The 12,824-nt window shown below is 41.6% G+C and overlaps 3 protein-coding genes across 3 annotated transcripts in view; 1 reads left to right on the top strand and 2 right to left on the bottom strand.

Annotated features, from left to right (window-relative positions):
• Positions 1-10,847, bottom strand: part of DSC3 (desmocollin 3) — a 40,540-nt gene extending 29,693 nt beyond the window's left edge. The window contains 3 exon segments of the mRNA XM_082416013.1: positions 1,606-1,805; positions 3,389-3,473; positions 10,451-10,847. Coding sequence (XP_082272139.1) covers positions 1,606-1,805; positions 3,389-3,473; positions 10,451-10,519 — 354 coding nt within the window. The 5' untranslated portion in view covers positions 10,520-10,847.
• Positions 1-12,824, top strand: part of LOC309639137 (desmoglein-1-like) — an 888,370-nt gene that overhangs the window by 578,671 nt on the left and 296,875 nt on the right. The window lies entirely within an intron of this gene.
• LOC309639142 (desmocollin-2-like) overlaps positions 1-12,824 on the bottom strand; it is a 98,106-nt gene that overhangs the window by 29,693 nt on the left and 55,589 nt on the right. The window lies entirely within an intron of this gene.

The following is a 12,824-nucleotide window of genomic DNA, read 5'->3' as shown; positions in this document are numbered from 1 at the left end:
TCTCTGGAGGCTCAGTGTCAGGAATTTCCATGCTGAAACTAAAGACCAGATAATAAGGTCTTCTTTGTGTTAGAAGGATAAGAGAGAATGTATCCATTGGGGCTTCCCTGGTGGTGCAGTGGTTAAGAATCTGCCTGCCAATGCAGGGGACACGGGTTCGAGCCCTGGTCCTGGAAGATCCCATATGCTGCGGAGCAACTAAGCCCGTGAGCCACAATTGCTGAGCCTGTGTGCCGCAACTACTGGAGCCCGCATGCCTAGAGCCCGTGCTCTGCAACAAGAGAAGCCACTGCAATGAGAAGTTCGTGCACCACAACAAAGTGTAGCCCCCGCGTGCCACAACTAGAGAAAACCCGTGTGCAGCAATGAAGACCCAACGCAGCCAAAAATAAATAAAATAAAATAAATAAATTTATTAAAAAAACAAAAAAAAAACAAAAAAAAGAAAGAAAGAATGTATCCAGACTTTAACAGTTTCATGAACCAAAGAATTTCATTTCACGTACCTTTCTAACACTGACCATACTTTCAGGTTAGGAAAATTATCACTGTACTCTCAGTTCTTCCCATTGCATCCCAAAATGGGATGGAGAACACATCCTCTTTCAGACAATCTATAGACGGCACTTACTTGTTCTTTCTGCTAAAACCTCATGCTCTCAGGTGAACTATAGTAAGATAATGCGTGTTCTTCATTGTCCGAACACTCTACCTGCACTGTCCAATATGGTAGCCACAAGCCACATGTGACTATTTAAACTAATTAGAATTAAATAAAATATAAATTCCATCCTTCAGTTGTACTAGCCACATGCTAAGTATCAGTAGCCATTAATATTGGGTGACCATATCACACAGTGCAGATTACAGAACATTTCCATCACTGTAGAACATACTATTGGAGTTTTTAGTGATTTCCATCTAAGCAGTCATTTTAGCATTTAGATGACTTTTTCATTAATACACTTCACATCGATTAGTTGTAATCCAGTGAGTACTTTCACAATGGCATTCCTCATGACATGGAATTTAGAACTACAGTCAACAATCACTGAGTGGTGGCTAATACCATTCAGACGCATACATCCTCCAGGATTTCCATCCTATTTTAACATCAGAATCACTGTGGCACTTGAAATCAACCTCTTATTCACTGGGAACTACTGCACTTAATATTAATTTAACATGTACCTATTGACTGTGGGTCAGGTATAAATGAGGCTATAAACACAAAAGGGATTGATTCATGCCCTTTAACAACTACAGGTAAATTGTTTGCGCTAATAAAAAATTCCCAATGCTATAACAGAGGGATAACCAAACTGACACTGGCATACAAAAGCAAGTAGACTTTAGAGGTGGAAGAAACCTTCACAGAGGAGGTGTCATTTAGATTTAACAAAGTAAGATCCAATGTCTAACCAGTGTTGAAAAGGGAAGGGGAAGGAGGGAAGGGAGGAGGAAGGAAGGGAAAGCAAACAGAAGGAAGGAGAAAAGATGAGGAAAATAAATCCTATTTTTTCTTTTGTCTTCTTTGCAATTTTTAATGAGAGTATTTAAATGAGAAGAAAAACATGCCTGAAAATATCAATGTACTTTGAATACCTTCTTCTGCTGTTCCAGGAGCACAGGAATCTCTTTCTGTGTCTGTTTCTTTGAGTCAGAAAGCCATATGGTGAAAGATCTTTTCTCATCAGACAACACAACAGCATGGGCTGCGTATACTGACCCGTCTTCTAGAACTCTGAAATCAGGATCACTGGATTGGATGCGGTCTGCAGATCCGAGGCACTCTTTCAAATTAACTGCAAGTAGGAATTTCCAAGTTGTAAAGTAAGAAACACATGCAAAAAGAAAAACAGTGTTAAAATAATTCATACAATCTTCTTCAAAATCCTGAAGTGAAATGAAATGAACCAATCACTCTGCATTTATCAAATATCTTAACAAGACTCTTTACATGTATTTTTTAAAAGTGATAATACTTTCTCTGTTAAAAAATGATAATTCTGGATTGTATATTTGTATTAAATAAGGTGTTTTAAACCTTTATATGCTTCTAACAGGCTTATGAAAATGATCTTCCTATTAAAGACGTCTGTGTGTTGCAATCATGACAAAGCTGAGCTACATGCCCCCACACACACCTGGATAAACAAACAGAAAAGTTTTCCTTAACAATATAGTCTGAGTCTTTTAAGATACACCTGTGTTAAGCCAGAAGTTACACCCAAAGAGTGACAGAGTGTATGACTTTGGCAAATAGTCAAGTAAGAAAAATCTTTAAATTCTTCCCACGAGCACTTTTCTGTCACACCCCCCGACCCTCACCAACGCCCCCGGGGCCCACAGTTCTCTTCGTGTTCCTGTTCCTCACCTTCCTGGGCTCCCCAGTGAAATTCTATGTGGAATCTTCTCCCCCTGGGAATTTTCCAAAGTGAAAAGTCATAAAATATAAGTATCATACAAGTGTTTTGATACTTATATCAAAAGTATCAAGTCCATCCCATTCTTCCACTATCTGCTTTGACAGAAACCAAACTGATACGTTAATACACACTTAAGTAATAACCTAATACTCACTTAAGTAATATCATCTCAAAAGATTCATGTTACCCATGTATAGTGTTTTCACTTTAATACAAATCTGTCACAGATGGAAACGTTAAGTCAAAATGAAGTGAACATCTTTAGAAGTGATGACATATTTCTCTCGTGTTCACATTTTTAGCAGAGTGATAACCTCTGGTCTATTCCCCTGGAGGAACACCCCCGACTTCTCTTTACATCCTCTCCTTTCTTCCTTCCCAGAAATGGGACACTCTGTTGAAAATTAATGTGGTATCTCTGGGACAAGCTATATCTCTGAAAAAAACATGATGCTTTCCTCCAATATTCCCTGTACCACAGGGAAAGTCCACCTGGGCAGAGCTTCCCAGCTGTTGGGAAAGTTTGAGGTTCCCTAACTTCTCAAGTGTGCAAATGGCTGATTAAGCTCAGTTTTGAATGGAATAGCTCACCTTGTTATATTTCTCACTGCAGCTATGGCATTGATAAAAATACTGCTCTGATTCTCTCAGGTCCTTACCTATATCTCTCCGGTGCTTAGAATCCTAGAGTAATGAAAGGGCTACATTCTACATGTAATTCTTTATGTAATTTTTACTGTTAAAACATAACTGACTACAAAAGCATGGATTAGCACATGTTCATTAGGATCGATGGCAGAATTCTACAGAGTTCTAAAGAACATAACATATATTTTAAACTTGACTTGTATCTAATTATTGGTTCAGGCTAATTCCAAAAGGCAAAGATTGGATAACATGCTCTTTCCAGCATAAGTAAATTAAATTTGTTTTAAAAACACTGTTTTGAAATTGCTCACCTCTGCCAACCACTTTGTCTGCCTCTAGTTTGGAAGGTGTATGAAATATCACCTTTTTGCAAGCTTCACAAGCAAAACTGAAGACCTAGGAAAAAATGGTCACATTAATACAGTATAGAATAAAGAACTAAGTTTTAGATATGCAAGATAAATAAGTCCTAGAGATCTACAGCTAGCAATACTGTATTGTATACTTAAAATTTTTGCTGAGAGTAAATCTTATGTTAAGTGTTCTTACCAAAAGAAAATAATAATAATATATAAAGAAGGTGAGAGGAAACTTGGAGGTAATGGATATGTTTATGGGATAGATGGTGATGATGTTCTCACGGGTACATACTTATCTCCAAGCTCATCAAGTGGTGTACATTGAATATGCACAGCTTTTTGTGTGTCCATTTCACCTCAATAACATAGTTTTTCAAAAAGAATAAAGAACAAAACCATATGATCATCTCAATAGATGCAAGCAATTGACAAAATCCAATGCCAACTTACAATTAAAAACTTTCAACAGGGGCTTCCCTGGTGGCGCAGTGGTTGAGAATCTGCCTGCCAATGCAGGGGACACGGGTTCGAGCCCTGGTCTGGGAAGATCCCACATGCCACGGAGCAACTAGGCACGTGAGCCACAATTACTGAGCCTGCGCGTCTGGAGCCTGTGCTCCGCAACAAGAGAGGCCGCGACAGTGAGAGGCCCGCGCACCGCAATGAAGAGTGGCCCCCGCTTGCCACAACTAGAGAAAGCCCTCGCACAGAAACGAAGACCCAACACAGCCAAAAATAAATAAATAAATAAATTAAAAAAAAAAAAAAAAAAAACTTTCAACAAACTAGGAATTCAAGAGATTTTGCTCAGTGTGATAAAGGGCATTTATGAAAAACATCCTATTTAACAGAGAAAGACTGAATGCTTTCCTCTGACATAAAGAACAAGATAATGATGCCTACTCTCACCACCTCTATTCAACATTGTACTGGAGGTTCTAGCCACGGCAGTTACACACACACACAAATAAAATTAAAGGCATCCAGATTGGGAAAGAAGAAATAAAATAGTCTCTATTTTCAAATGATATGATCTAGTACATAGAAAATCCTAAGGAATCCACTAAAAACTATCAAAAAAAAATAATACGTGGTTTCAGCAAGGTTGCAGGATACAAGATCAACATACAAAAACCGATTGTTTTCCTATATACCAGCAATAAAAAAATCTGAAAACAAAATTAAGCAAACAATTCTATTCACAATAGATATCCCATCTTCATAGATTAAAAGACGTATTCCCAAAATTCATCTAACAGATTCAATGCACTCCCTATTGAAATCCCAAATAGCTTTTTTTTGCAGAAATTAAAAATCAATCCTTGAGGAAATGCAAGGGACCCAAAGACCCAAATAAACTTGAAAAAGAACAAAGTTGAAGGATTTCCCAATTTCAAAACTTACTACAGGGGCTTCCCTGGTGGCGCAGTGGTTGAGAATCTGCCTGCCAATGCAGGGGACACGGGTTCGAGCCCTGGTCTGGGAAGATCCCACATGCCGCGGAGCAACTGCGCCCGTGAGCCACAACTACTGAGCCTGAGCGTCTGGAGCCTCTGCTCCGCAACAAGAGAGGCCGCGATAGTGAGAGGCCCGCACACCGCGATGAAGAGTGGCCCCCGCTCGCCGCAACTGGAGAAAGCCCTCACACAGAAACGAAGACCCAACACAGCCAAAAATAAACATAATAAATAAATAATAAATAAAAATTAAAAAAAAAAAAAAACTTACTACAAAAATACAATAATCAAGGCAGAGTGGTACTAGTGTAAGGACAAACATATAGATGAATGGAATGGAACTGAAATTCCATAAATAGGCCCTTACATATTTAAAAATACATTATTGGTTTTGTTTGCTGCCACTTATTTTAATATTTCAAACATATGCCCACAAGTAAGATCAGCCTACTACTTTTCAACTTCATACCATCCTCATAAAATGTGTTAGGGAGAGTTCCACTTTTTTCTGTTCTTTGAAACAATGTATATAAGGTAGAGATTATCTGTTCCATATAATTATGGAAAAATTCACCTATCTCAGGTCTGGGCTTGATGGATATGACAGTGTGTGTATGTGGAGACATTTGGCTTCTAATTCAGTGTCTTTATAAGTCTATTTACAGTTTGTATACCTCCTCGAGTCAATGTTGGTAATTTGTGTCTTGTAGAAAATTGCCTATTTTGTCTCTTTTCAAATTAACTAGAATAATATATTAATATTATTATCTACTTTTTAAAACATCTGTCCTCTCCATAACTGTGCCTCTTTTTATTGCTAATATTGTCTTATCTGTGCCTTCTCTATTTTTCACTTGTTCAATCATAGCAGGTTGGTCTATACTTTCAAATGATAGCGTTTGGTTTTGCTAATCCTCTATATTACTTGTTTCTTTTTCCTTTTTTAACTGTTCTTCATAAGATGTATTCTAAGTACACGTGTATTTTAAGAAATAATAAAAGAAACACTAGGGCACTTACCTTCAAAGTTAAGAAATAAAACATTACTATTATTTTCAAAGTCCCTATATAACTGCATTTTCTTCCTGACTTCAACCTCTCCAAATTCAGGTAACCACTAATGAATGATATTTTTTTGTAAATCATTTACTTCCCCATTTCTGCTTAATTTTATCCCATGAGTATGTCTCCCTAAAGAAGATTGGTTTGTTTTGCCAACTTTAGGCTTTAAATATATGTAGTCATATGCTAATTATATGCAACTTGATTTCTTTCCTCAAATTATGTTTGTGAAATGGATCCATGCTGAATATATAGCAGCAGCCCATTCATCTTCGTCGCTGTATAGTACATCACTGGAAAGCATGTACAATTAATTCATTAATATAAGGGATTGATATTGGAAAGGATGATATTCATATATAGATTTCAGTTATGCCATGTTTCCTGAATTATAAAGAAATCTGATACTATGTTTGTGGGGATTGGATATATTACTGAAAATAAAGTAAAAAAATAAAATAAAGTAAAACCACCATTAGATTAGCAATGATGAACTAATGACTTTTAAAGGTATTTTAAAAGTAACTTTTGGGGGGCTTCCCTGGTGGCGCAGTGGTTGAGAATCTGCCTGCCAATGCAGGGCACACGGGTTCGAGCCCTGGTCTGGGAAGATCCCACATGCCATGGAGCAACTAGGCCCTTGAGCCACAATTGCTGAGCCTGCGCGTCTGGAGCATGTGCTCCGCAACAAGAGAGGCCGTGATAGTGAGAGGCCCGCGCACCGCGATGAAGAGTGGCCCCCGCTTGCCACAACTAGAGAAAGCCCTCGCACAGAAACGAAGACCCAACACAGCCTTAAATAAATAAATAAATAAATAAATAAATAAATAAAAGAATGGCAAGTAACTTAAAAAAAAAAAAAGGAACTTTTGTACAGATGAGTGCCCAACAAAAAAAATACAACATACAAAAAAATTTTTAAAGATTAATGAATTATGGATTGACTATTTGAGTTATAAAAGAATTTATTTTAATGAAGAACCCTCCAGGACAACTTTAAATATCTGACATAAAACTTAGAGTTGCGAGCAACTTTATATTAAAATGTAACAAATTAAGTTTTAAAAATTGATAATATAAAGTATTATCTACTCTAGTCTGGGAGAAATGAATTGCTTTGTTTCACTTTACAGTACTGTCCAAATTGTATTAATTGTATCATACAAAGCTTATCATACAAATCATTAAATCCTGATAGAACTATCTAATGCCAAAAGGAGAGTGAAAACACAGGCATACCTGCCAGTGTTTCATTTTTGTGCTGTTGTTCAATTTTAGAGTGAATACGCAAGGTAGGCTTTCTAAAATAACACCTTTTTCAATAGATGAAAAAGAAGCCAAAGAACAGAAATTTATATAGTATCTGAAACATAAAGGAGATCTTGACTGAGCATATCGGTTACAGAATTTTCAATTCGTCGTTTCTCCTGTGGACACTAGCCACCTTCAAGACGGAAATCTTACCTTTCAAGTTCTTACCACCCTGAATTGTAAGATTTACCTTTCTGTATTCTCAGTGCTTTGATGAGTCTACTAAATTTCTTTCTAACCAAACTCTGTATGATGGGATTCTAGTTAAATGGAAAGTATGATTAGCTGCAGGTCACCAGAGATGTCATATATGGGGTGGCAACTGCCACAAGGATTACAACAGGGCCAAAAAATGTGCACAGCTTACATGTACTTAGTGACTCAGAGAGTGCTGCACCATTTAGCTGTATCTCAATATAAGCACCAATAATCTCCATTAAAGAAGGTCGGTGATAATGCATTGATATAAATATATACTACAACTCTGACTTCCTTAAGATCGTGGTTTTGAAATAAACTAGTTTGCATTTATTTCTTTTATTTGTCCTAAGCTTTTTTTCCCCACTAATGCAAAAGATAATAGAAGGTATTATACTCACTTTTATTTTAAAAATTGAATATGTCAAATGTTATCAAGAACAATAATAACAAAAAGTCTGTTAAAGGAGTCACATTATTCTCAAATGCTATAAAGTCTGAAAAGATAGAATGCCCGTTTGTCAACATAGGTTGCAGGCAGAATTTCACATACTCCAAGGGGAAAAGCATGTTATGTTATAAAGAAAAATACTATTTTAATTCCTTTTGAAGAGCCCTTTTAGCAAGTGATCGATTAACCATGTCCAAGTACATACCATTTATAGTATATGATGGTAAATATAATTCCCAAAGCGGATTTGATATGGCAAACAATATTCGACACACATATAAAAGGATCTCCTTATTTATAACAGGGCAGAAGACATCTGAGCAACTGAGCTAATGTGAATTAGTTTTCACCATTCCTAACAATTTTGCTACTTTAAAAGGAGAAACATTTTAAGAGATACTCAGTGCTTTCAACAATAATGGGATGATCTGACACGTTTCTTTTCTAGTTTCCCCCTCTCCTTTCTTCCTTTTCTTTGTATATGTGTGTGGAAGGATGATTAGGAATTGTAGTTAATTGTAGCAGTTTGGAGTATACTGAGGATAGAAAGGTGGGAAAGGGATGCAGATTCAGGAGAAAAGTGCAGAAGGGAAGATTCCACAACCTATGGGGCAGCTCAGTGGGAAAGCTAACACCTTAAAAGTCTCAGTTTTCTGTTAAAGACTTGCTTTGAAGAGCTCTCTTCAAACAAAGAATTGTCTTTGCGAGATCCATTAAGGGATCCATAAAATGAAAACTGCGTTTCTAAAATGTTATGCCCTTAATATTATACTGAAAAGTGGAGAGTCCTAGGAGTCAAAAGGAAATACAGATATAGGATGGTCAACAGAAGTCTTAATTTATCCATCTGGACAGAAATTGAAGTTGTCTCTAAACTGAGGATTGCAGGTGAAAGAAATTATTCTATATACACTCTCTAGTATTCAAGTCTCCAGATAGACCATTTAATCTAAACTTTAGGCAATTCTTTGAAAAAATAATCCTAAACGAGGAAGTCATACACTAAAGCTGATGCTATCCCTGTTTAGATATACAGGCACCTTCCTGCCTTGCCGCGCCCCCAGTACTCCCACCACCACACCCTGCCACCCGGACAGCTCCTTGCAGTCCACGCCCTCCCCTCCAGCGAATACACGAGAAATCTTGAGGACACAGCACCTCCTCTTTTTTTTCTCCCCATTCCGGGACTCCTTTCGCAGGGAAAACACAAAACACTAAATTCACGCTTTTAAACATATTAGCTGGAAACGCTTTCAAAGATGTCACAAAAGAGCACACTTTGAGGGCAGTTCCCACTTGTAAAGAGTCATTTCTCAGCTCATTTTGTTGGAACACCTGCCTGACAGGTCGACGCCCTCATCTGTACAATTCCCTGTCCATAAATATATCTTAGATCATAACTACTAATCCATTATTCATAACTCGATGATTCAGAGAGGTCAAAGCTTGCACCCACATGCCCTGCTTGGGGACAGAAGAGCAGTAAGAATCCAAGTAGCCAGAGTCGACGTGCTCCCGAGCCAGGCTGGTCCTCTCGCCACCGGACCAAGCGCGGGGCAGTCGGGGGTTCGCAGCTTCTTCCCAGAGCACGTCTTGAGCGCAGCCGTGGTCTCGCCCGCAGCTCCGCGTAATCGCACAGAGTTCCCGATTTTTTGCTTTGCGTCTCGCGAGTTATCCGAGACTTGTCCGTACCTTCCTTTCGGGGTGGATCTCATCTTGGGTCTCAGGTTTCCTGGGCACAGAAGACCCCAGGCTGGGCTCTGGGCTTGCGCAGTCCTGCCTGGAGCCGGACAAAGAACCACCCAATCCCACGCCTCTCCCAACACGCCTCTCAGCCTGATTCTATCCCCTCTGCCCCACCCCACTCCCCCCATTACACCGCCGACCCAACCCCCATCCCTAATCGAGCCGCGCACGCCCTCGCGCCCCAGGTACACTCCGGGTGGCCAGCGGGGGTGGACCGCTCCGGTGAGCTGCTTCAACGGAGGCAAAATCTGGAAGCCGTTTTTCAGAGGTAACTCAACGCCGGGACCCAGGGGCACCGCTCCAACCCCTCCTCTCACCAGCGTCCCCATCCCAGGGGACCCTGGGGTAGGGGGTCAGCCCCTGTAACTCACTCAGGGATCCTCCAAAACCTAACCCAATACTCTTCTTCGCTCTCTACCCAAACCCACCCCAACCATCATCACCAGCCCTAGGAGCCAGGAAAGGAGCGCGAACCCCAAGCCGGCCCACTCGCCACGGCGCACGAGAGAGCTCAGCGAAGCGGGAGCCCATCCTGTAATTCAAACAGTCGAACAAGTCCGAAACAAAACCCTCAGTCCGGAACCGTCCCTCCAGGACTCGTTTCCCATCCTCATCCCTCAGAGCCCGAATCTGGCTCGTCTGTGCCCGCCCCCCCAAGATGGAGCTGAGCCGCGGAGGTCACCGCTTCGCCCCCACCGCTCCCCGCGCAGGACCAGGGTCCATCGCCCCCCTGCCGCATCCCGGCTCCGGGTAGGTGGTCGCGCCCCACCCCGCCCGGGCTCCACTCACCACAAGGGTCAGCAGTAGCTGCCTGCAGAGGGCTCCGCGCAGGGAGCTCCGGGGCCCGGTGGCTGCCATCGCGAGGGGCGCGGGGCCGGGGAGGAGGACGCAGGCACCGGGTGGGACGCAAGAGACCAGAGCCCGCCGAGGTGCAGCGGTGCGGAGGTGCGCTTCTTTCAGCTGCTCGTTACGTCGCCCGGGCCTTTTTCAGGCTTGCCTGCCCGAGAGCGTTTTCACTCCTGAGACAGGATTGGACTCGGGAGACGCCGCGCCGCCCCTCGTTTTTTCTCAAGTTTCATCACCGCGAGAGCCTCTGGGGAGCTGCCCAAGCCTGCCCTTAGGCTTCTCGGAGGCCGCGCGGGGTGCTCGCTCGCGGGAAAGCTGTCCAGGCCACCCCCTCTCTGCCAGCTCTCCCACGCCCCGACCATCTCCCCCCAGCCGCACCCCACCCCACCGGCTGCCACGCCTTCCGCCCAAATCTCAGTGGCGTCTTCCTCGCAGATGCTGCTTGGCGCATTCCTACTGCAGAACCCAAAACCTCCTGCAGGGATCCCTGCCCCAACACGGGCGCTCCTGGGTGCCAGCAACACCCTTGTCATTGGACCAGCGGATCCTCCCTTCAACATCTGATCAAATGCTGGGCAAAGTCTCCTGGTTAATGCAAACTACATGTATTCTTCCCAAATTTGACTCACACGATAAGATAAAGGACGGGAGGGGAAATTATCCCAAGAGGCATGAATAAGCTGACACTTGTTATACCAGAAATTAAAAGCAAATAAAGGAAATTCTGATATCTTACCATTTTCACGCACCCAAAATATGAGGGATTACACTCAAAGCTTTCATTTCCTGCCAATCTCGTGGCCTTATCTGAGTCTTCTAAGAATTTGTTCTTCTTATATGAAATTATTGATTTGAGTAATTACCTGGTAATTGTACTAAGACGCAATTTTTCAGTTTGTGGTAAAAGAAAAATCTACCACACAAAAGCTTCTAGTATAAAATGAGGCTTCCAGATTCAATATCATTCGACAAATGTTTATCACTGCCCAGAGTTGCACAGGCACTGGGGCTGGAAGAAAGGAAATGCACAAAACCCAGTTCCTGCCCAAAGCAATTCAAAGTCTATGAGGGAAGAATAAAGGCATTCATCGTAGCCCAGTATGCTAAACCTTTTAATAGAGAGGGAGCTTACAGCACTAGGGCACATTCCTTTGTTTCTCTCTAGACTGAGTTTTGTGTCCTCTAAGGCCCCACCTACTAGACTCAGGATGAACTCCCTCTTACATATGTGTTGTTGCTTCTTAAAGTCCATGCACAAGTTCCAAGGTCAGGACCCTCAGACACCGCAGATTAATCAGAGAAGGCACTAAGGCCTTCATTCATCCCACCCTGGTCACCCCAATAGGCTGCTTGTTTAAACCATGTGTTTCCCTAAAACTCACAGGCCTAAGCTCTCAGGACTCAGACCCTAAGCTGAGCTTCCCAGTCCCATCTCTGAGGCATCCAAGGCTCCTATGCACCCATCAGAGATCCTGTTTCACCTCTGGAGGCCTTGTATGGAAGAGCTCTTCCAACCTCAGAGAACGCCCTCCACGCTTCACTCCAACCATTTTCACCTCCCATCCTCCAGACCCTCACCTTGACCCATGACCTCAAGACCAGCCTCTCAAAGTGTCCTCTGGCCCCAGGCCGACTTTAGAAACAAGCCAGGATGATAGTTCTTATCAGAAAGCAAATTGGCTGGCACTTGATTTTGGACCCTCAGTCTCCAGAACTAAATAATGCCTGAGATAAGAAACAACAGAGAAAAGGAGAAGGGTAAGAACATGTTTGGGGCAAAGACGATAGTAATAGCCCTAGTGGAGCTCTCAGAAGTCTTGTGAGGGTTTCCCACATCAAGTAAATAGAAAATTTCTTCAGAACCACTGGATGGAAGACCTTCTGTGCTGAGAATTAGGTTAGAAAGGTAGTCTCCTAACAAACCAGGCTCAGGAGTTGAATTTCATCCTAGAAGAGATGGAGAACCGTCCCCTCAATCTCTAAGAAAGATGATCACTTTGGGTGAGTTAATGGGCTCATTAACTTCATTAATGAACCTGTTTCTGCCATGATATAGCTTTTCCCTAATATTTAGGGAATAAAAGATTTGAAATGTTTTTCTTTATGCTCAGTAGCCCTAGTTTTCAGTGATTTCAACTTTGCCTAATAGAGTCTGACCTGATTACTACTGTCTTCCATGTGACTAAAACCATAAGATAGCTATCATTTGCTGTATAATTAAGGCGATTGTTAAACCTACTGACTATATATGACAGTTACTCTGAGCTTCTATGTTTAACTTCTACAAAATAAAAATTATAGGAATCTATTCCAGAAA

Source organism: Balaenoptera physalus (assembly GCF_965194825.1).
Source record: "Balaenoptera physalus genome assembly, chromosome: 12".
NCBI classification, from domain to species: Eukaryota; Metazoa; Chordata; class Mammalia; order Artiodactyla; family Balaenopteridae; genus Balaenoptera; species Balaenoptera physalus.
This window is presented reverse-complemented; position numbering and strand designations above follow the sequence as displayed.